This window comes from Penaeus chinensis, chromosome 43 (assembly GCF_019202785.1).
Source record: "Penaeus chinensis breed Huanghai No. 1 chromosome 43, ASM1920278v2, whole genome shotgun sequence".
NCBI classification, from domain to species: Eukaryota; Metazoa; Arthropoda; class Malacostraca; order Decapoda; family Penaeidae; genus Penaeus; species Penaeus chinensis.
This window is the reverse complement of record NC_061861.1, coordinates 3,812,270-3,836,838: the sequence shown is the minus strand read 5'-3', so window position 1 is coordinate 3,836,838 and position 24,569 is coordinate 3,812,270. Positions and strand designations below refer to the sequence as shown.

The 24,569-nt window shown below is 42.2% G+C and overlaps 2 protein-coding genes across 2 annotated transcripts; one reads left to right on the top strand and one right to left on the bottom strand.

Moving 5' to 3' along the window:
* Positions 1 to 803: 803 nt before the first annotated feature.
* Positions 804 to 9,574, top strand: LOC125048274 (phosphate carrier protein, mitochondrial-like). Its single transcript, XM_047646897.1, has 6 exons — positions 804 to 938; positions 6,327 to 6,454; positions 6,857 to 7,020; positions 7,941 to 8,177; positions 8,397 to 8,763; positions 8,948 to 9,574. Exons 2-6 carry the CDS (start codon positions 6,334 to 6,336, stop codon positions 9,109 to 9,111), a joined length of 1,053 nt encoding a protein of 350 aa, XP_047502853.1. The 5' UTR covers positions 804 to 938; positions 6,327 to 6,333; the 3' UTR covers positions 9,112 to 9,574.
* LOC125048273 lies at positions 9,251 to 24,569 on the bottom strand. Its single transcript, XM_047646896.1, has 10 exons — positions 24,528 to 24,569; positions 19,232 to 19,338; positions 18,641 to 18,779; positions 18,082 to 18,193; positions 17,572 to 17,696; positions 17,049 to 17,179; positions 13,170 to 13,306; positions 11,549 to 13,071; positions 10,957 to 11,016; positions 9,251 to 10,753 (listed from the first exon to the last, which is right to left on the bottom strand). Exons 2-8 carry the CDS (start codon positions 19,331 to 19,333, stop codon positions 11,601 to 11,603), a joined length of 2,217 nt encoding a protein of 738 aa, XP_047502852.1. The 5' UTR covers positions 19,334 to 19,338; positions 24,528 to 24,569; the 3' UTR covers positions 9,251 to 10,753; positions 10,957 to 11,016; positions 11,549 to 11,600.

The window sequence follows — 24,569 nt, the reverse complement described above, 5'->3', positions numbered from 1 at the left end:
TTCCAGTGGAATTCCTTGAGTAAGACAGTCGGCGTGTGTTCATTTTTTTTCTATGAATTGCTCTAGCAAGCAACTTCCTTTTCGTCGTTTAGCTATTTACATATACGCATTCTGATTATAGTAATCTGAAAATATACAAATAAACTCATGCGTCTCCCGGTGCTTGGAGACAGTTCCCCGTACCCCTCCCGCCGAGTGCCATATATTTATGCACAGAGGCTTCCCAAATCAGCTGATTCCGTCTCCGTCGCAGAACGCTTATGCAATCAGGCACTAGTTACCAAGCGAGCAGTTTTTTCAAGTATAGACAAATAAGAAAAAAATAAAAATGATCGATATAAATGTAATAGGTATCTATAATCAGTATGGAATAATATAATAAGTAGCTTTAATATATATTTATTAATATTAACAGAGAATGAAGTTAAAAGTAATTTAGGTTCTGCTTTGATGAACAAATGGACGTCATGGCACCCTATTGAAGCAGTGTTGCCATTCTAGCCTTTTTCATTCAGATCTAGCAGATTTGAACCTACCTGGTGTTTCATACAGTGGCTAACAATTTTCTATATTTTATTTTGAATGGCTATCTCAGGGTAAATGTCAATATCATAAACACATACATTTTTTAAAGAAAATGCTAAATCTTAAATCGTGATGAGAGAGTCTTTTCTTCACCATATAAGTGTTGATTGAGTATACTATATCGTCCTCTCCTGCTTATCATTTCTTCCTGTGCAAAATTATCATATCATCTGAGACTACAATGTATACAATATCTATTTTTTCCGCGTCAAATATGAAATCTATCGAAAATAGATCCCAATCTAGCGCTTTTAAAGCCCGATGTAGCGACATTTAGTATCTCACGATTGCAACACTGAGCGCTGGTCTCGCGGCAGACGATCCTGAGCCGGCAAAGGGGCGCCATCTTACTCGTAAGTTCCGCATATTTATTCCTATTTTACACCTCGGCCCGTTTTTCTAGAATGCTGGAAGTGATGCTCATTTCATATTCCTGTAACGAGCATTGTGTTTAGTGGGAATTTAGGGGCGAGGCGAGTGATTTTTCAGGCGTAAAAGGAAAGGCAAAGGTTGCAGAGGGCGATGCGCGAAGCCGGTCTAGTTACTATGGACATTTTGGTGGATCCTTTTACAGGGGAATTTTCTCGTCCTCCGCCCTCAGGGATTGCCCACAAGGCCTGCGCGCTCGCGGATCTTGTTGGGCATTACATTTGGATGCTGAAGGACTCGTGAATTGTGTAATTATACCGACGGACGACGGGAAATTCCTATAAAAAGAGCCACATTGGGCACGTCCCCGAAGGTGAAAGTACAACAAAAGCCTGGGACTTTAATAATTACTCTAATAGTTACTTTATTATGATTGCAAGTCCCCCTTTCGTCTGCATTTTGGACCATTTTCAAGCTCTGCTCTTAACAACCGCTAAAGAGATTTCCAATCAGTAGGCCTATCAACCACAAAGAACACGCCTAGCCCTAATTTGAATGAGCTTTCTCATTTATGTTATTAATGTGACTGTAATCTCAATGGTCGGATCGTAGGGTCGGAAATGAGTACATTTTGATAAGATAAGAGCCCGGTCTTCGCTGAAGGTCACAGGGATGTTGGATGACCTAGTTTTTAACAAGGGAAACCTCTCGCATGTTAATTACCGTTAAGTGTTATTTATCATACGACAGCAGATGACTAATGTTGATGGGTTTAAAGGAAGGGGACAGGGTCTTCAATATTACCCGTATAGTCTGTAAATAAAATTCTAAATCGACAAATTTGTGGTCATAATCATCAGTAATTATTTACAGGGAGATTGCACCTTCCGAGGCTAATTCCCTTGTTACGCCAGCGAAATTATCATATCTTGGAGTGCAGTACATCCAATATCTAATTTTAGTTCCCTCCTGGGAAGCCCCACACATTGCCCCAAGAGCCCAAAGCTTCCCTAGCCCCACTCGATCCCTGTTTTCCTGAGCCACCTGATTGCCATGATCTGTCTCCTTTTGGCATTTGTTGCGACCAATTCGTTCTTTACTTGACTTTATTCTTTGCCTTTGTGAGCCGTTTCATCTATTAGCGTAGTTTTCTTTGTGACGGTCTCCTTGGATTCTCCCCAATTTAGTGCAGTCCTTATGAAGATGTGTACATGGTGTTCTAGAAACCTCTCCTTCTGAAATTTTGGAATTTTATTTCCTATTCCCACATTTTTTATAATTCTCAAGAATCTGAAGTTGCTGTTGCTGGGCATTGCCCAACACCACCTGGCAAACCTTGTCTATAGTCAAATTTGATAGTCTCCCCTCCTCCACCTACCAAATTACACAAAATTATTTGCCAGACCATTGTGTTAAGGCATGGACACATAAGTTAAACCTTACATGTATAACAACCAGGATTACAGTAAAAATAGTGTGTGGAGTGGTTACCTTGACAAAAACTAAGGCCCTTTTTATCTAGGCCCTAGATGAAAATTTGCACACCTTTTGCCCTAGATTCTAGGGCAAAAGGTGTGCAAATTGAAAATAAAGTTAATACAGGACAGAGAAGGGAGGAGATCAACCCTTCATTTTTTTAAGTCCCCATCCATGTCTACCTTTCAAGGACCAAAACAGATAGTAGATTTGGTCTCTGAGCAGTGGATATTTTTGTCGTTTTGTGTAAATATGAGGCTGCTGCAGCTGTATCGGTATTGTGTATTATGCTATTATTTATGCTCTATGAGATGGCTTTGTCCATTGTCCTCTATCTCTTTTGTCACTCTTTGTAACATTAACCCGATTTTGTAATTATGAGAGCCTGTTTTTCTGAATTCATGTATGTAATACATTCTTCTAGTTTTTTATACTACTTTTACATTTTACATAATTACCATAATGACATTGGTAATTATTTGCACTATTCTGTACAATAACCTTGTGAGCATGCGCATTTTGCCACTGGGAGGTTTGACAGGCCATGCAATGCGCATCAGTCCGTATATTTTCAAAGATGGTTGGGGCGTCCGTAGTGTTTGATTAGCTGATTTTAAGCATTTGTTGTGCTTGTTTTACACATTTCTGTTCTCTGTTCTTATTTCAACCTGTTTTACCCCATAATTTCCCTGATTTACTTCATCAGATTTGTTCTCATGTGATGAGAACAAATTTGATGATATAAATATTCTCAGGGAAGACCCGATCGTCGTCGTAAAAAAATTAACCGCCTTTTGTCCCCAAAATTAATGTTACACAGAGATAAAGGAAATGGACACTACCATCTTCTTCTAGAGCATAAGTAATATTTGTAAATAACACAAGTTCAGGTACTGCTGCCTTATATTTACCATGAAATAATGAAAATATCCGCTGCACATCGACGCTCAGAGAACAATACCCTCAGACAGCCCGTTGTTTTCTATAAATTTGCATGAAGTGCCAATTAAAGCAGCGGGTAATGGAGGGGGGGGGGGGTTTGCCTGCCCCACCCCTGTCTATGGAATAAATTGAAAGTAGGAAAGGTTAGGTTCAGATGTTTAGGCATGTGTAAAGTTATTTAAAATCTACATATAAAAAATGGCTTTAGAGGACTTTTTCTGTGGAGTGTGCGTTGCACTTGCTAATAAATACCTAATCCCTGATGATGCGCCTGTACACACAGGAGGTAGATCCTCTGACCTGAATCTTGAGGTCCATAAATAGGAGTGCATGGGCATTGTTCGGAAGAGCTTGTGTACTCAACATAAGAGTTCTTAAGAATTAAAATAGTTTAAAGCTACAAATATGATATCAGGTAAGAAATGGCTTATAAAAGCCTGTTAAAGCACCCTCCATCCTCCTATTCTATCTTTTCTGAACATAGTAAATATGAAATCAGAAGTATCAAAATATATGGGATGTTTACACCAAAACCCTGCCTTTACCTTTTTTTCCTTGGTACCTCCTAGTCTATCTGAACCAATTATACAAGTGCCTCCCTTTTTTGGTCATGCCTTTGTGAATGAATATTGTAGGTATGAAATACGAAGTTTGGTGGTTTATGCCTTTCGCTTTACCTTACTAAATGATATGATAAGATTTAAAATTCACACATTTGTGCTGTGGTTTACTTGTCCTTTTTCCCTTGTAGATTAGATATTTCTCCCTCTCCCCCCCCCTCTCTCCACCTCTCTCTGCCTCTCTGCCTCTTTCCCCCTCCACCCCTCTCTCCCTCCTCTCCCCCTCTCTCCCCAGTGGCAGTAGGAATAAGATTGAGAATCTGTTTCAACATTGGCATTTGTATTATTTCTTGTTCACTATTTCTTCTTTCCTTTCCACATGTTAGTTTACCTCGTACAAAAACATCTTGTGCAAAAGGGGGAACAAGGTACTAGCCTGACTATAGTTTAGAATACAACTTGAAACCCTAATATTTAAAGGATACAGAATGAAACATTATATAATGAAACCATTCCCCCTTCCCTTTTCTAATTTCTCCATCTGTTACTGATTTTGATGGGACTTGTACCAATGGAAAGGGGAATAAATATGATGTTTTAACAATTAAGCTGGATGATGTCCTATCAAGCCATTCCCCTGACTCAGGAACAATGATTTCTCCAAAAGTGTGGTTGGGCCAGGTCTAAGATTTCCACAGAAATCAGTTGCACAATTGTTTGCCCTATGGCTGTATTTCTGGTGGAGAATTTGCCCCTCAAAAGTAGGAATTAGCCTTGTTTTAGCCATATGTAAAAAAAAATTGCTTATGCCAGTCAAGAGCATAGAGGGGGTTAATTTTAAAGTTTCCCATGTTTCTGGTTTTTCCCTTGAGCAGCTCTGACTGCATGCACCCTGACATGTTCTGTATGGCACTGGAGGCTCCTGGTACAATTGGACTTGTGCAACATTTTTCATTTGGAGAAATACTTTGAATAGGCACAGAAAAAAAAGTAAGAGTAAATGAAAGTTAATCTTGTTCAAACCTGTTACACATTATGAAAGGGTGACCTCCCCCCCCCCCCCTCATATACAATCATTCCTATGTAAGATTGGAATTTGGACTTACTCTCTCTGTACCTGTCTTTGTTTCAAGTGAATTGAAGCTGCTAAATTTTGACTCGCAATCAGTTCTTAACTAATAATAAATTGACAAACCTTCAGGCTCTTGCTAGGAAGTGTTGGATTTTTTGGTCATTTGGGTGTGCCAAGGGAGAGAGGTAGCTTGTAATCCAGATGGCCTGTCATTGGTTTATTCATATTGAATGAAATGCACAATTTGAAGCAGATGTGACAAGGACCTGGATTACTTGTAATTCAGGTCCTGCTATTTTGAGCATGTCTGGTTTTGCTGAAGGTGTACACAATCCAGTCTGTCTATTGATTCCATGGATATCAGCCAGTGCAAAGAATATAAGATTATCATCTTACATTCCTTTGCATTGGCTGATATCCATGGAATCTAGTTGTGCAAGTAGAAGTAACTCTTATCATTCAGTTGATAAAACGTCAGACCTCTCTATAGTAAGAATTTGTTGATGAAAATATGGCCAAATATCCCATGTTTTTTATAGACCAGAGGTGGTTGATCCAATGCCACAACTTGTAAAATTAGTCAGGCATGGTCAATATAAGTTGAAAGTCCATGGGGCTATAAGTAGGTCATTGCTGTACACCTTTTCTCCATGGAGTAGATGAACTGAATTAGGCTGTTGGAATGCTGTCTATTGGTGGGTAAATAACTATAACAGGAACTTTTAATATACTCCGAGGTAGGAAACCTTACAATGTCTAGATTTGTTTTTTCTTGTGTATAAACAAGGTAATAATTCAGAATTCAGAGCATTATCAGTTGGGAAAATTATAACAGGGTTAAGCATTTTAAGTTGAACTTTGCATTTATTTGAATTGTATGGATATCCGTTTTTTTATAAATTTATTTTGGTGTTTTAATAAGGTCAGGCGAAGAAGTGCATTAAACACACACACACACACACACACACACACACACACACACACACACACACACACACACACACACACACACACACACACACACACACACACACACACTAAAATAACATTTGTGTATTTTGGATGTATTTCTTGATCATTGACATTTTGTAAACCTTTAAACCTTTTCTAATTGTTAACATTTACTAATGAATTTACTTTCCTGTTACAGGGTTTCATAGAATTTTAAAATAGGAATAGACTGAACAGGACATTTTAGTTGACAGATTTATGTTGGATGGCCTACTTGATAGAGAATATCATTGAAAAGTTACCAAGCGTCCTCATGTATTTTGAATATTCTTTAAATAGAATGTATTTCTCAATCTTCTCTTGTGTTTCAGAATCAAAATGTTCAGCAGCCTCTGGGAAACCGCAAAGAACTCGCCGTTCAGTCGGCCTCTTGAAGCTCAGTGTGATGCCCCCAACAAGCAGCTTGTAGCTGGGAGAAACATTGCTGCTGCTGATGCTCGTAAGATTAAATGATTTTGGGAAAGAGTTCAGATTAGTAGGATGGGAACTTGGCTTGATATGTAGGAAACTCAGGTGCTTTTTAACACCAATTATTACTTTGCGGAGAGTGGAAAGAAAGGAAGAACAAGCTAATTTCTTACCTAATTGGTTTGACTGTTTACTTTGCAATAGGTTATTTGATGTGTGCCATTTAATAATAAAAAAATATACATATAATACATATACATAATACATACATGTATATTCCTAGAGGTGGTCCATCATGGTTTCAGATATCAAAATAGTAGCTGGTTTAGGTTAATCTGAATGTTTTTAGAAATATTCTTAACATAAAGACTTCATAGATTTATACATTTCTCATTAACATTTTTTATTATTTTGTCTTTATCCTCATCGACAGAGTACAGTTGTGAGTATGGCTCAAACAAATACTATGCCCTCTGTGGCTTTGGTGGCCTGCTCAGCTGTGGTATCACACATACAGCTGTTGTCCCCCTGGATTTGGTCAAGTGCAGGATCCAGGTAAATCCTGAAAAGTACAAAGGCGTCTTCAATGGCTTCAAGGTAAAGTTAACCTCCTTGCTTTAGAATTGTTTTATAATAGCTATTACTCATTGGATCTAGGTGCCTTGTGGCCTGCATATATATATATATATATATATATATATATATAAAATCTCACATTCTGAGCATTGGGCTTACTTAAGCAGCTACTCTCCTGGGTGTGTGGCTTGTAGGCCTGGCTTCTTTCCTGTTGCCTTACCTGTATTTGATATCAAGAGAATACTGTTTTCTTGCACACTCAAATCATCTCTAGGTAGTCTACATCTGTGAAAAAAAAGGAACATTTTGTTTGTATCATTAGTTTTTTTTTTTTTTTTTTTTTTTTTTTTTTTTTTTTTTTTTTTTTTTTCTCTCTCTCTCTCTCTCTCTCTCTCTCTCTCTCTCTCTCTCTGTAACCTCCTGTGCTGCATTGGCATGGAGATAAGGAATAGGAATCCTGAACATTTAAATTGTGTCCTCCCTGGAGCCAGCATTCTTTCAGTCATGGCTTGCACATGATACATTCCACCCTCTTGTGTTGGTGAAAATAATGTCTGAGCTCATTCCTAAATGTCTGCTGAGTCTAAACTTCCTCCATGGCTAGTCATTCACATCACCCCAGCTTTCAACTGCAATTTTCTTAATGGCATATACCTGTCATCCTGGCCCACAGCCAGATATTTCCACAACAGCATATGGCTGGCACCTGAATCCAAGGGGTTAAAAAGGACTGATGGTGCTACTCTTGTATTATGTTTAATAGCTGTCTTATGAATGATTGTGGCAGTAGATTGAAATAGTTTATATATATATTCATGAAGTGATTAATTGTAAGCCCCCTAAAGAAATCTTTATTTACAAAACCTACAACTATTAATCTATTCCTTTGTAGATCTATATGAATTTTTTGCATCATGTCTTCTATACTTTTCTTTTCACAGGTATCAGTCAGGGAAGATGGTGTCCGAGGTCTGGCCAAGGGATGGGCACCCACAGCCATTGGGTACTCTATGCAGGGTATCTGCAAGTTTGGTTTCTATGAACTGTTCAAGATTTTGTACGGCAATATGATTGGTGAGGAGAATTCCTACCTCTACCGCACATCCCTGTACCTTGCTGCATCTGCCTCAGCTGAGTTCTTCGCTGATATTGCTCTGTCCCCCATGGAGGCCTGCAAGGTATGGCACATGACAGGATGGTTGTCATAAGGTTTGAAATTTTAAGCTTAGAGAGATTAGTTTCCCGTGATACTTTAAGAACCTAAGACTGTCAAAACTTCAATTATAAGAACCCTTTTCAATTTTTATAATAATAAAAACTGGATATGGATGTTGTGCGACAACTAATACATTAATATTGCAAATTAAAAAAATAACCACTTTAAAAAAAAATTTCAGGTGCGTATCCAGACCCAGCCTGGCTTTGCCTCAACTCTTCGTGCTGCTGTTCCCATCATCTATGGACAGGAAGGCCTGTGGGGCTTCTACAAGGGTGTTGTGCCCCTCTGGTGCAGACAGATCCCTTACACAATGATGAAGTTTGCCTGCTTTGAGCGTACCCTGGAGGCCCTCTACATGTATGTGGTGCCCAAGCCCCGTGACCAGTGCACCAAGAACGAACAGTTGGTTGTCACCTTTGCTGCTGGTTACATTGCTGGTGTGTTCTGCGCCATCGTCTCCCACCCTGCTGACACCATCGTCTCCAAGCTGAACCAGGATAAGGGATCCACAGCTATGGGTGTTGCAAAGGATCTTGGCATGGCAGGTAAGATAATCACAAGAAAATGTTGTTATTGTAGTGCAAGTTGTCGGTCATGGAAGATAAGATTTTGATTTGTAAATATTTCTTCTGCTTGTTCTTTGATTTTTTTTTTTTTTTTTTTTTGCATGAGAATAATCTAAATTTAGAGCCACCATGAATATTAAAAATATTTTCTTGTGGTCACCAGGTTTGTGGAAGGGTCTCTTCCCACGTATCATCATGATTGGTACCCTGACGGCCCTGCAGTGGTTCATCTACGATGCAGTCAAGGTCACCCTCAACCTCCCACGTCCTCCTCCACCAGGAATGCCAGAGTCCCTCAGGCTGAAGTTGGAGGCTAAGCAAGCGTAAAAATAACATTCTAAATTCTTTGCGGAACTCCAAGCACATTGCATCAACCTTAGCCTTCAGTTAATTATAAATTAAGATATCACCAGCTTTTAAGAATTTCACAGAAAGAATTATAAGTATTTGTTCTGCAAAATTTTTACTGAGGCTTAGGTGGCAGTGGTATATTTCTTTAATAATGTTAACACAGCAAAGTTGCACCTTGGCCTGTGTGCTGCTGGTGTTGTTTGTTGCCTTTGTTGGAATGTGCTACGGTGTGGTAAAACCATCACTACTTGGGCTGTAGCATAATCCATAAAGGTTTTAGTAACAAATACTGTGTTTTTTTCATGTATGTCCGACTGGTAGGAAAATTTTGAAATTGATCTTTATTTTTTATCCCAACTATTTATGAATGTTTTGGAAAATGGCTGATGTATATAGTAACTCTTCATTGTATAAAATACATTAAACACAGTAAATGACAGAATACCTTTATTTCCCTAATATTTTTTTCATACTTCATTCCTTTTTACAGTATTACCAGATTTCACAATATTGCCTGAAGGATGGGAAAAAAGAAATGTTGAATTTTCACTTCCTTTAATATATATCCTTTTACACTTCAGAAAAGTTATCTAGTGTCAATAAATATTTAATAAATTTCTTGCAAATAGTCAAAATGAAAATGTAAAGTACTGAATGATCATGTTCAATTAGGTGCATGATTGAAGCATACCAATTATAGTAATTGAAAGCCTTACAGAATTTCACATTTTGCTAACTACAGGGCATCGTAAACAATCAAATGGTTATTGCTATAATGTCTATGGAACACAACCAATAGAAATATTGTTTGGAATAGTGTAAGTCCATATATAAATGTCATTAACCAAATCGTCCTATTTTCTTTTAATTATATTGATTTCAAAGTAAACGAATTATAATAAATTCGGAAAGTAATGAAAATTCTACTTGCTAATGGAAAAATGTAAACCTAACCCATAAAAATCATATTTTTGAGCCAGCAATAATAATTTACTTTGTTTCTTTGAAATGAGTTCGACTTCCTTAGTCTATTATACGGAAAATCTGGGTCACAAGAGGAAAACAGACGAATAAATTATATTGCTGAATGCTGTCAACTTGTCTACAGTACAAAGAATATATTAGATATGAATTACCCTCATTTTTGCACTTTGTTTAACAACCAAGTACATTTAAGGAAAAAAAATAGTATCAAGCAGCCTTTTTCTAAATGCGTTCATCACTATGAATATTTTCCTCTTTTAATAAATTAGTCTAACCTTAATAAGAGTGAATCTTTCCTAACAAATAGATGATAATTTTCACACAAATGAAGAAAAATAATTTGAGAAGACTGGGGGATTCAAACAGGAACCATCTATAATTCAGTTCCTTAACTGATTCATTTCAGAAACGAAACATAAAAAGCCGATACTTAAACGAAAATCAAACTCGCTACCAAACAAGCATAAATTTGTGCGTCATATACAGCATCTCCTAATCTTAACTACCACTAAATAACAAAAACTATGTCAAGCGATCTGACAACTTATTTCAGAAGCCAGACGAATTCTGCTTTCGGGATTAGATGATTCACTCATCGCTGTCACTATCCATTTCGGGAAGGAAATAGTCTGGCCTGTGAGTTAAAAGGGGGGTCGTTATGGAACAGTTGTCATGTGAAATACTTGTATAGCATTTACTCTGCAGCATTACTTTTTAAATGTTAATTTTGTTTACTGAATGACTTGGAAATTATTTATAAATCACATACTTCCTATATTTCTTTGATTTAAGACTAATTTTATACAAATAATACATATTTACTCATACTAGACTCACCTCACAGGGGATCGCGGAGGAGTTAGAAAATAATTACCCTTGTCCATTTCAGCAAACTCCCTGTAAACGGGAAAATCTCAGAATTATAGAATGGCATGGCGCATATAACCATGTAGTCCCATTTTAACTAGATGAAAATCCTAGTTGGTAACTTCCGAGTATTACTCAATGTAAATATAACACATTTCTTTTATTTTTTCCCCTTGGTTTCCATTTCGAAACTTTCACTAATAGATTTTCGGGGTCAAAATTAATGAGGTTATTATATTTGGCCAATGAATACGCCGTGAGATATCAGATAAAGCAAGATACATAACTTGTTTTAACTTGATATTTTTAGAATCATCAAAAGTAAAACAAACATTTTCCTCTCTTGTTTATGACAATGTAGAGTTCCTTACCATTAACAATCGTTATTATACTCATGGGAAAAAGCCAATATCCTTTATCGGCTAAATGGTAATGGAGCTACCTGGTTATATCTACCTTGATACAATGGGTCTAAAGAAAGATTGGCTAAATCGACTTTAAATGCTAAACTTTGCAGAAGAATGGCACAATATATCACTGAACATCAATGCGCTTAACAAACCTGGCTAAACTGCGCTTGCACGTTGGAGTTCGTCTTCGGGACACCCGGATGCTTAACTTCCGTGGTGCTTGGATGTGCACCATGACGAAATTAGCATCAGGAGTGACAGCTTTGTAATCCGAGCCACGAAGCGGGGAGATTTTTTGGCCTGACCCTTCTTCTGCTTCACAGACAAGTGGATTTCTTGAGGTCCGGGTTCAGAAGACGAAGTTCGAGTCGACAGTCTTTTTGGTGTGACATCTTGATAGCTTGAGCTAGGCACAGGAGACTTAATCTGAGCCAGTATTCCTTTCGGAGTACCAACTTGGCACCCCGATGGCCCAGGCACCGCAGGAGTCACCATTTTTTGCTTTCGTATATATCCAAGGCAGCCAGGCGAGTTACGCACTGGCGAGACTTCAGCAAGTTTTCCTTCCGGTGTAACCGCCTGGCTGATCGTCGATCTAGGTTCTCGAGAACAAGCCCGAATTAGTTTATCTTTTGGCGTGACAGCCTGCGACTTTGATGGGCCTGCTGCTTGTACATCCTGATACCATGATGATGGCAAAGGAGTGGAAGTATTTGGTGAATGTTTCCTGTTGCTATCTAATGGTCCAAGCAATTGGTAAGACCAAAGATTTGCTTTCTTGTTGGACTGCAATGGGGCTTCACCAGCACCTGACATGCCTAACAGTTCATCTTGGAAAGTAATGGAAGAGACAACAATCGATCCTGCATTATGTTGAGTCTCACCTGGAGATTCACGTGTATTATAAATTTGAGAGCTGGGATTCTTTTTTATACAGCTGAAGGGTCCAAGCTGATCGATCATGAATCTGCATTGTTGCTGAAAATCAACGCTTTCAGTCCCGTTCTTCGGTATCTGTATATGGCTGTCATGGGATCCAGTTCTCGACGAGTCTCGAGTCAAGATGCGCTCACTTTCTTTTGCTGATTTGTTAGCGTCTGCCTCTCCACTTCGGCGGCCATCCCTCCTCGCCTGAATATTAATGTCATTCAAGAAAGGACTTGACTTGCATGCCACCTGTGCTTCATGGCGGACCGAGTCAGATGACGGCGCAAGAGCCTTGCCTTCAACTTTGTCTCGAAAACTCCTTGGATTCTGTGGAGAAGCCTCGTGACGGGGCGACTTCTCTGCTTTCGCTGTGACCGCGACACAAGCCTGGCTCTGATTCGCGGAGACTGCCTCGTCCGGAGATGCAGACGAACTCTTCAGCGCAATCAGCGGAGTCATCAACAGGCGGGTCGAACAGTGCGTCGGAAGAGGAAGGAGCTCCTGAATGATGTCGGGGTCGAAATCCGGCCTAAGTCGGAGTCTTTTGGTCGGTGGCAGCGAACCCCCAGGGTCTGCCGAGGCTGTCCTTGGGAGCTCCCTCAGGCTGCGACGACGGACAGCTGGGGCATCTGGGCTTGACAGAATATCCACCTCAGGAGAACCTCTGTTAACAGGCTTATCCCTGTGAGGCTGCCATGAATCACATGTAAAAGTGAGACTCTTTTTGCAAGTGGACGAACGTGGCTTCCTGCAAATGATAAATGCAACCGTCAATTTTAAATATTCACCGATTTACAATTCTTGTGAAAATAATAAATGATAAATAATGATAAGAAAAATGCTCACCTGACACCTGCTGATGAAACACTAGGAGTCTGAGTATCTATTGAAACTGGAGTAGTAACAGGCGTTGTTGACACAGATCTTCCTCTCTTACGCCTAGCAAGTCCGAGCGTGACCACGTGCTGATCCTCCTCATTCTCCTATGAAAAGAATAAAATATTAATGGTAATTAAACCGATAATAATGATAATCATAACAAGAAGTGCGAGCTAAATGGGAATAATAACCTACAGCTCTAGGAACTTTAACATTAGAATATAAATTAATGTTAATCTACATTCCCATTGCATACATTAAGAATTACCTTACATTAATTTGGAAGGAACGAAATTTAAAAGATTTTCGCATGGAGCAACTTATTCTTATAAGGCGTTATGGAAACATTCTTCAATGACAGGCTAAGCACGTACCAATTTTACAACTATGGTTACCAAACGCACGCGCACATACACAGAGGGAGGGAGGGAGGGGGAAAAAGGGAGGGAGGGAGAGAGAATGAGTACAAGGAATGCGAAGGGAGGGATGGAGAGTTACAATTATTATAAGTAACAGGAATGAATGAACAAAGAAATATTCCTTCCTGAACTTATTCAATACATATGAAGATCTAGCAAACAAGGCAGATGCAGAAGCCCACTGACAGCATCACTGCAACCAAGAGCGGCACAGAGATGATACCAAAAGCCTCATCTGCTCGCGCTAGCAGTACCGGTGAGGAGGGGTCAAGGAAAACTGGCACACATACAGTGGTGAACTGGTAGTCGTCAGGTAGACCACGTTTACTCAGATCTACCTGTACAGCTTCCTTCTCTTCCACCACATTCCCCACGACTCTCGCAACACCCACCGCCTGCGAACTCTTCTGAAGAATTAACCATATCAAATCAGATTCGACAAATAAGCCCGAAAAAAAAACTAAACCGCACATCCCGACTGCAAGAACTGAGAGGAAGAAGCAACTTATCCAGTAGGAGACCCAGAGACAGTCAAGATCGGTTTCACTTATACTGCAGGGACTGTAAAAGATCCGGCCATACGAACGAATCCTGCAGAATGAAGCAGAGGTGTGATTTCTATAACAGACCTGGTCATGCGATAGACGACTGGCGAAGTAGATTAAGAGAAGAGGGGGAAACGTAGAAAAATAGTGACAAAACCAGCACAACACAGCGCTTTTGTCATTCAGTCTCATTCCACTTTCCATCTTCCAGAATCAAGTGTATCCTAGTGCAGGTACATGGTTTAAGCCAAATAGCCATTGCTACTACACAACCTATTCAACGATACTGAAACCATGGGGAACGACAGACTTAAGATCATCAGTGCCAATATCAGGGTTTCCAAACATATATTGGAGACCTCACACACAACCTTCTTTTATCCCAAATAGAATGGGTGTGGTTGTCACTGTTCAAACATCATTAAATGAAAGTTCCGGAAAACTATGAACAAATCAGTGGTTTATCTCACTGGCATCGCAGAGACAGAAAACGGTATCTTTTGTGTTCGCTACCAACCTCAGTGACAAGGGAATGAATCAATCCAGTACTTAATTCAAAATCTGGATAACATAGTGCAAAAAAATTCATGCTGACTTGTTGTGACTGTTGGCAATCTCAATCAGCCCCTTGTGGCTAGGACCTACAATGACCTCTTTACAGTCTATGGTCTTCAAAACTATGTTGATTTCTCTACGTATACTTCTGGGCCATCCCTACATCCTGTACTTGCAGACTTTCCAGAGAATATATTTCCAAGAACTGTATGGTTCTTGGACAAGGTAAAGTGGACTGACTTGCGAGCAGCTCTGAATAACTCTTGACAAATAATATACTCACTAGTGATATAGATGACCAACGCAGTCACTAGTCCCCTGATCTCTCTATAAGATAGAAATGTTCCAAACGAGACATTTAAAGTCAAACCCCAGGATCAGCCCTGGTTTGGGGTTTGACTTTAAAAAAAAGCAGAGAAGTTGCCAAAAGAAAAAGAAAACACAGCATGATTGCTTTAAAAGAATCATCCTACACAGACTAAGAAAGAATTACATAAACATGTAAAAATAAGAAACCAGTGGAAAAGTGGGTTGTCCAACACTGGATAGACAACACAAAAATGAAAACTCACTGGCCGTGAAGCTGGAACCAACAGTAGTGGAGCAATATCAAGCAACAGCAGATGGTATTCTAGCTCCTAAGAGCAAGGTTAAGGCTGAGCTTGCAAGGCATTCCTCAAAGAAAAGAAAAAAGAGAGAAAAAAAGCGTTTTAGATCCTGAAGGAGTCCTCTGCTCTGCCAAAGAGAACTTGTTTTAACCTATACAACTTGCTTTTCATCCCTGATGAGGTGAAAAAAATAAAATAAAATAAATTAAAAGCTTCTGATGGCAAGAACGCAGTTGAACCAGTCCGTGTAGACCTCACACTCTGAGGATTTGTGCTGATGAACTAGCTCAGTCATTAACCACCCTCTTGCAGAACTGCCTCCAAATAGAAAAATGGCCCCATAAATGAAAGCAAGCACGTATAATAGCTATTCATAAGAATAAAGGCAAAACTTCACTCTCAAATTACCGGCCAATATTTCTATTATCAATACTTGGAAAATATTTGAGAAGATACTCGTTCTCAAATTACAAGTTTCCTGAATAAACAGCATCTTACTCGTTGCACTTGACATTGTTAGGGCTTTTGATCGAGTCAGGCACCGACGGATTATTGCAAAGCTACAAAGTTTTGTGATCTCTGGAGGGCTCATCACACTACTTGAGGCTTCCGGTTGTCCTCAATGAACATCCAGTGAGAGCCAGTGTACCTAAGGGAATGTACATATACCTTTATTATGGAATATATGTTTTAAAGACATTCTACAACTCACTCCACAGGCCCAAGCATATGCAGACGACAGCATTCTGACATTCACCTGTGACCGAGACTAACAAACAGCTGGATTAAAAGTTAATCATTCAAGTTCTTGAGATGCTCCTAGCTTGAGGCCGACGCTGGAATGTAACCATGGCACCAGGCAAGACCCAACTGTTACAACAACCAGAATAAACAACCTTGCAATAAAATATTCGACTCTGTCTCGTACAAAACTGTTAATGTGAACACGAGCAGCCAACGAACTTTCAATCAATACAACACAGACGGAACTTCTCTGACTTTTGCGTCATGTACAAAGTTCAGAGACAATGCACACCACACTTGGCACCCATACGCCTCCCACATAAACCTCCAACATCACACAACACCAGGGCAGCAAATGCCAAGTCATAACAGCTTGAAATGTGTTTTTTTCCAGAACTAAGTTGTTCCTTCGCTCCTTTCCACCGATACAGCAAGCTCTGGAACCAACTAGTAATGGGAACCAGCATACATCTTGTCATATCGATGAAGGAATTCAAGCTTATGGTCAATATCTGGCGAGGCCTATATCACAGCTAAACTGTTTGCTTCATTTTGTAGTTTCCCCTTTTATAGATACACTATTTTAATATTAAGTTAAGATATCTATTAAGGTTAAACTAATAGTTTTGGCTAACTATAAAAAGCAAAATAAACACAATTAAGCTTGTGATACAATAACGGTTAGAGCGAGAGCGAGGACAAGGGGAGTGAGGAGAGAGAGAGAGAGAGAGAGAGAGAGAGAGAGAGAGAGAGAGAGAGAGAGAAAAAAAAAAGAGAGTGGGGAAGGGGAGGGAGTGAGGGAGATGGAGATAGATAGGTAATAAACAGAGTGAGTGAGAGGAAAAAATCAAGACATCCTCGAAGGATATTTTTCAAGAAAACAGAATATCCAAGGCCAGAGAGGGACAACAAAGAGCATCGGGTAACTTTGTAAATGAGCCAACGTAAAGACAAAATCCAAGAGAGATCTCCAACCTGCTGCGGCGTGACAAGTCCTTCCCTGGAGTGGCAGGAGGTCCGCGGGGTGGCGAGGGCGGCGCCGTCGCCAGGAGATCGTGTTGTCGAGGGAGACGGAGACCCCACCAGCGTCTTCTCAGGACGCCAGTCTGGAAGGAAATCTTGCGTTACATTCATTAGGAAGGAGAAAGAGGGGGAAGAGACAGATTGACAGGGGGGGAATTAGGGGGCAGGGGTATGAAGGGAATAAGGAATACTGTAGAAGAGAGCAAGAGGGGATAAAAGGGTAAGGGGGATGCAGAAGGAAAACAGAAGATAGATAGAGAGAGAGAGAGAGAGAGAGAGAGAGAGAGAGAGATAGAATGAGAAATAATAATAAAAGAAGAAAAAAGGGATAGAGGGATCTAGTGAGTAAGTACCCCGAAAATGAAAGAACGATAATCACAACAGACCCAGTGAAAAGGTGCAAATCACTCTATGTAAACAAACATAATGTGAAAAAAGCAAAACGTCAACAAAGGCCTCAATCCCGCCTTCATACCTTCCTTCTGTGTGTCTCCTGCAGGGCGATCAGCTGACGACTCAGCTACGAGTGCAGAAAAGAACTTCCTGGTGGATTCCTCCATGTTTTTCTCCAAAAGGTCGCTTAAGTTGTCGTCCGCCTGTCTGTAATGAGAATGAGGAGAAATCAGCTGAATTTGCAGGGATAGAATGTCACGCATAGGAATCAGCTGGTTTTACCCCCAAAATTTAACTACATTAAATGTTTTCTACGTAATAACACTTACTATTACGAAAATTTATTTAATGATCTTGGAGAATGCCTCCGCACAAAACTAACGCAAAGCAAATAATTTTTTTTCGTCTAAAGGATTTTTTTCATATGAAAAGGAAGACAAAACACCTCGTCCTTCCCCTGGCAAATAAAAAATAACCGCTGTGTCAGAGCTAAAACCTTCTCTAGACCATATATATAACAAAATTTGATGTCTGAAAAGGAAGTTCGGGGAATATAGAGTTCAACCGAGTAATAATAATAAAAACAACTTACCTATTCATCCTGGCCTTGTTCCGCGCCTCCCAAAGATAGCGGCTGAACATGGCTTTGGTGTAACTCAAAGTGTACATAGACGAGTTGCTTATCGACGACCCTCGCTCGGTGCCTGGGGAGAGACCACACCATGGACCTCAAAATGTGCTCTCTCTCTATCTCTCTCTCTCTCTCTCTCCCTCTCTCCCACACACAAGACTTTTCTCACAAAACATAAACTTTTCATCTCGCGCAAGATGTATGAGTAAGGAATATAGGAAATTAATTGCAAACGCAAGAAAATAACAAACATGATCCCTGTGTTTCACATAATAATATTCTAAATTTGACGGGGAAATGTACATAATGATGAAGGAAAAATGACGTTACTAATGAAAGGTTAGCCAAACCCCAAAGAGCGTGAGAGAGAGATTGAGAGAGGGAGGAGAAAGAGAGAGAGAGAGAGAGAGAGAGAGAGAAAGAGACAGAGAGAAAGAGATAGAGATAAAGAGAGAGAGAGAGAATAAAGGGAGAAACACAAACATGCTATCTCGTCCTGAGAGCAGACTGGTCAACTCACGTATCCCGGCCAGCAGCATGGACACCTTGTCCTCCAGGTCTCGGATCAGGCTCATCGTCTCCTCTATGACCTGCGGCCGCGACCTGGCTTTGACCTTTGACCCCAACTTGTTCAGCGTGGCCTTCAGGCGCGACAGGGCCTTCAGGAAGGGGTAAGTCACGGTATCATAACAGTTGTTTATCACTGTTCATTAGCCTCATTATTTCAGTTATGAATATCATCACGATAATCTTTACTTATCTTTATTATGATCATCATATATAATCTCCGATCATTATCATTATCTTTACTTGTTTTACGTGTTACAATCACCTTAGTCTACATTATTATAATCATGATATTTCAATTATCAAACTCATTGTCATGTTTAATTATCTGACTCGAGGATTTATGTCTTAAAACATTACATCATTACTTAATTCTAAATATTTATGATAAAAAAAACACGGATAATACGACCAAAAGAACATATATCGCACGAAAATACAACGCTCTGATGCAGTAACATTAAAACAAAAAGAACATGAATAAAATAGATAAATATATAAATAAATCAATCAATCACGAACGAAAAAAAAAAAAAAATCTCACATTTTTTGTTTCCTCTTGCTTTTCCTGCTTCTGATTTCTCTTAATTGCTTTTTCGTTCTTGCTTTTGAGAGGTTTACCTGTAGTTATGATTATGCGCTTCATGTCTTCTGGGAATGGGGGAGAGAAGACAACAGAAGAAGTCAAGAACAATTCTCATAATCATGACTTTTTATTCTTCTTTAAATTTTCATTATCATTATTATTTCTTATCTAGTTATATTTTTCCATATGTTATGTTGGCGATGAGTGGTCGAGCGCAGAATGTTCGAAAAACGTGTTATTTCAATCAATTTTCATCACTAATGTGACAGTTAATAAACAATTTTCATCACTAAACTGTTATTTATCTTAAAGTTATCACAACAATTTATCATTTATCAAATAATTTTAATTAATAACCTGTCAATCATCAAAAGATTTGCCGCCACTTATATGTCAGCAATGAAGATAGAGAGATAGAGAGATAGAGAGAGATAAAGAGATCATGAGAGAGAGAGAGGGAGAGAAAGGGATCAAGAGAGCAAGAGAGAGAGAGAGAGAGAGAGAGAGAGAGAGAGAGGCATAGAAGAGAGGGGGGAGAATATGGAAGGAAGGGAGGGAGGGAGGAGGGAGGGAGAGAGAGAGAGAATTTTCTGTAAATCGTAATAAGTTTAACCTATACTGCAGACAAGCACACTATCATGTTTCCAACAAAGAATACACAGCTAATAAATCTACATATCACATCCCTATGTCGAAGATAGATAAACAGAAAGAGAGAGGGAAGGAAAGACAGAGAGATAGGAGAGAGGAGAAGGAGGGAGAGACCAGACTGGAAAGTTATTTTCAAAAGGCGTAACTTGTGCAGTTATTTTTTCATGGTCATTTTTTTCATCGTTTCGAAGCTATTAAAATGGGTTGTCAATGAACCTAGTGTTTTTCAGTTTAATTGATAAATCTTTTGGGCCGTTCAGTTCGAAAAATGAACCACGCCTGAGCCAGTACAAATAAGAAAGGGAAGACTGCGCGGGCAACAGATAAGAAAGGGAGGATTGCGCAGGCAACAGATAAGAATGGGAGGACTGCGCGGGCAACAGATAAGAAAGGGAGGACTGCGCAGGCAACAGATAAGAATGGGAGGACTGCACAGTCAACAGATAAGAAAGGGAGGACTGCGCAGGCAACATATAAGAATGGGAGGACTGCGAAGGCAACAGATAAGGGAGGACTGCGCGGGCAACAGATAAGAATGGGAGGACTGCGCGGGCAACAGATAAGAAAGGGAGGACTGCACAGTCAACAGATAAGAAAGGGAGGACTGTGCGGGCAACAGATAAGAAAGGGAGGACTGCGCGGGTAACAGATAAAAAAGGGAGAACTGCGTGGGCAACAGATAAGAAAGGGAAGACTGCGCGGTCAACAGATAAGAAAAGGAGGACTGCGCAGTCAACAGATAAGAGAGGGAGGACTGCGCGGGCAACAGACAAGAAAGAGAGGACTGCGCGGGCAACAGATAAGAAAAGGAGGACTGCGCGGGCAACAGATATGAAAGGGAGGACTGCGCAGGCAACATACAAGAAAGGGAGGACTGCGCGGGCAACAGATAAGAAAGGGAGGACTGCGCGGGCAACAGATATGAAAGGGAGGACTGCGCGGGCAACAGATAAGAAAGGAAGGACTACGCGGGCAACAGATAAGAAAGGGAGGACTGCGCGGGCAACAAATAAGAAAGGGAGGACTGCGCGGGCAACAGTTAAGAAAGGGAGGACTGCGCAGGCAACAGATAAGAAAGGGAGGATTGCGTGGCCAACAGACAAGGGAGGACTGCGCAGTCAACAGATAAGAAAGGGAGGAATGCGTGGGGCAATAGATAAGAAAGGGAGGACTGCGCAGGCAACAGATAAGAAAGGGAGGAATGAACGAGCAACAGATAAGAAAGGGAGGACTGCGCGGTCAACAGATAAGAAAGGGAGGACTGCGCGGGCAACAGATCAGAGAGGGAGGACTGCGCGGGCAACAGATGAGAAAGGGAGGACTGCGCGGGCAACAGATAAGAAAGGGAGGACTGCGCGGGCAACAGATAAGAAAGGGAGGACTGCGCGGGCAACAGATCAGAGAGGGAGGACTGTGCGGGCAACAGATGAGAAAGGGAGGACTGCGCGGGCAACAGATGAGAAAGGGAGGACTGCGCGGGCAACAGATAAGAAAGGAAGGACTGCGCAGGCAACAGATAAGAAAGGGAGGACTACGCGGGCAACAGATCAGAGAGGGAGGACTGCGCGGGCAACAGATAAGAAAGGGAGGACTGCGCAGGCAACAGATAAGAAAGGGAGGACTGCGCGGCCAACAGATAAGAAAGGAAGGACTGCGCGGGCAACAGATAAGAAAGGGAGGACTGTACGGGCAAAAGATAAGAAAGGAAGGACTGCGCGGCCAACAGATAAGAAACGGAGGACTGCGCAGGCAACATATAAGAAAGGGAGGATTGCGTGGGCAACAGACAAGGGAGGAATGCGCAGTCAACAGATGTGAAAGGGAGGACTGCGCGGGCAACAGATAAGAAAGGGAGGACTGCGCGGGCAACAGATAAGAAAGGGAGGACTGCGCGGGCAACAGATAAGAAAGGGAGGACTGCGCGGTCAACAGAAAAGAAAGGGAGGACTGCGCAGGCAACATACAAGAAAGGGAGGACTGCGCGGGCAACAGATAAGAAAGGGAGGACTGCGCGGGCAACAGATATGAAAGGGAGGACTGCGCGGGCAGCAGATAAGAAAGGAAGGACTGCGCGGGCAACAGATAAGAAAGGGAGGACTGCGCGGGCAACAGAAAAGAAAGGGAGGACAACGCGGGCAACAGATAAGAAAGGGAGGACTGCGCAGGCAACAGATAAGAAAGGGAGGATTGCGTGGGCAACAGACAAGGGAGACTTGCGCAGTCACAGAAAGAAAGGGAGGAATGCGTGGCAATAGATAGAGACGGGTGGACTGCGCAGGCAACATATAAGAAAGGGAGGACTGCGCGGGCAACAGATAGGAAAGGGAGGACTGCGCAGGCAACAGATAAGAAAGGGAGGACTGCGCAGGCAACAGATAAGAAAGGGAGGACTGCGCAGGCACAGTCAGATAGGAGGACTGCGCGGGCAACAGATAAGAAAGGGAGGACTGCGCAGGCAACAGATAAGAAAGGGAGGACTGCGCAGGCAACAGATAAGAGAGGGAGGACTGCGCGGGCAACAGATGAGAGAGGGAGGACTGCGCGGGCAACAGATAAGAGGGAGGACTGCGCGGGCAACAGATAAGAGAGGGAGGACTGCGCAAGCAACAGATAAGCAAGGGAGGACTGCGCAGGCAACAGATAAGAGAGGGAGGACTGCGCGGGCAACAGATAAGAGAGGGAGGACTGCGCGGGCAACAGATGAGAAAGGGAGGACTGCGCGGGCAACAGATAAGAGAGGGAGGACTGCGCGGGCAACAGATAAGAGAGGGAGGACTGCGCGGGGCAACAGATAGGAAAGGGAGGACTGCGCGGTCAACAGATAAGAGAGGGAGGACTGCGCGGGCAACAGATAAGAGAGGGAGGACTGCGCGGGCAACAGATAAGAGGGAGGACTGCGCGGGCAACAGATGAGAAAGGGAGGACTGCGCGGGCAACAGATAAGAGAGGGAGGACTGCGCGGGCAACAGATAAGAGAGGGAGGACTGCGCGGGCAACAGATAAGAGAGGGAGGACTGCGCAAGCAACAGATAAGAAAGGGAGGACTGCGCGGGCAACAGATAAGAGAGGGAGGACTGCGCGGGCAACAGATAGAGAAGGGAGGACCTGCGCGGGGCAACAGATAAGAAAGGGAGGACTGCGCGGGCAACAGATAGAAAGGGAGGACTGCGGAGGCAACAGATAAGAGAGGGAGGACTGCGCGGGCAACAGATAAGAAAGGGAGGACTGCGCGGGCAACAGATAAGAGAGGGAGGACTGCGCGGGCAACAGATAAGAAAGGGAGGACTGCGCGGGCAACAGATAAGAAAGGGAGGACTGCGCGGGCAACAGATAGGAAAGGGAGGACTGCGCGGGCAACAGATAAGAGAGGAGGACTGCGCGGGCAACAGATAAGAGAGGGAGGACTGCGCGGGCAACAGATAAGCGAGGGAGGACTGCGCGAGCAACAGATAAGAGAGGGAGGACTCTGCGCCGGGCAACAGATAAGAGAGGGAGGAATCTGCGCGGGCAACAGATAAGAGAGGGAGGACTGCGCGGGCAACAGATAAGAGAGGGAGGACTGCGCGGGCAACAGATAAGAGAGGGAGGACTGCGCGGGCAACAGATAAGAGAGGGAGGACTGCGCGGCAACAGATAAGAGAGGGAGGACTGCGCGGGCAACAGATAAGAGAAGGGAGGACTGCGCGGGCAACATATAAGAAAGGGAGGACTGCGCGGGGCAACAGATAAGAGAGGGAGGACTGCGCGGCAACAGATAAGAGAGGGAGGACTGCGCGGGCAACAGATAGAAAGGGAGGACTGCGCGGGCAAACAGATAAGAGAGGGGGACTGCGCGGGCAACAGATAAGAGAGGGAGGACTGCGCGGGCAACAGATAAGAGAGGGAGGACTGCGCGGGCAACAGATAAGAGAGGGAGGACTGCGCGGGCAACAGATAAGAGAGGGGAGGACTGCGCGGCAACAGATAAGAGAGGAGGACTGCGCGGGCAAACAGATAAGAGAGGGAGGACTGCGCGGGCAACAGATAAGAGAGGGAGGACTGCGCGGGCAACAGATGAGAAAGGGAGGACTGCGCGGGCAACAGATAAGAGAAGGGGGGACTGCGCGAGGCAAGACAGGGGGACTGGCGACAAACAGTGAGAGGGAGACTGCGCCACCAAGTTTCCAGTCTGGGGAGGAAGGAGGGAGGGAGGGAGGGAGGGAGAGAGGAAGAGAAAGCGAGGGAGAGGGAGAGGGAGAGAGAGGGCGAAGTGATTGGAGGAAAAGAGGAAGAGAAAGCGAGGGAGAGGGAGAGGGAGAGAGAGAGAGAGCGAAGGAGGGAGGAAAAGAGGAAGAGAAAGCGAGGGAGAGGGAGAGGGAGAGAGAGAGAGAGCGAAGGAGGGAGGAAAAGAGGAAGAGAAAGCGAGGGAGAGAGAGAAAAATAAATTGCAGACACGCCCACTATTTCTTCCTCCCTCCCCCCCCCCCCAAAAAAAAAAAAAAAAAAAAAAACGACTACTAACTCTACATATTACATCCCTACGTCATAATCTAATCTAACGTATTCAAAAGCTGTTACTCCAAAAATATAAATAAAAGGGGAAAACAACTCACAAAAAACTAACCTGTTTGAAAATATCTTCGCAGCGTACGTCTTCCTGTCAATG

Bases quoted from the DNA above. Each gene is read 5' to 3' on its own strand.
- LOC125048273 (XM_047646896.1), bottom strand. From the start codon at position 19,333: ATGAAGCGCATAATCATAACTACAGGTAAACCTCTCAAAAGCAAGAAC. The intron at 18,194-18,640 runs GTGAGTTGACCA...GTCTCTCCCCAG, and splicing joins CATGCTGCTGGCCGGGATAC to GCACCGAGCGAGGGTCGTCG. The intron at 17,697-18,081 runs GTAAGTTGTTTT...TTCTCATTACAG, and splicing joins AACAAGGCCAGGATGAATAG to ACAGGCGGACGACAACTTAA.
- LOC125048274 (XM_047646897.1), top strand. From the start codon at position 6,334: ATGTTCAGCAGCCTCTGGGAAACCGCAAAGAACTCGCCGTTCAGTCGG. The intron at 6,455-6,856 runs GTAAGATTAAAT...CCTCATCGACAG, and splicing joins CATTGCTGCTGCTGATGCTC to AGTACAGTTGTGAGTATGGC. The intron at 8,764-8,947 runs GTAAGATAATCA...TGTGGTCACCAG, and splicing joins AAAGGATCTTGGCATGGCAG to GTTTGTGGAAGGGTCTCTTC.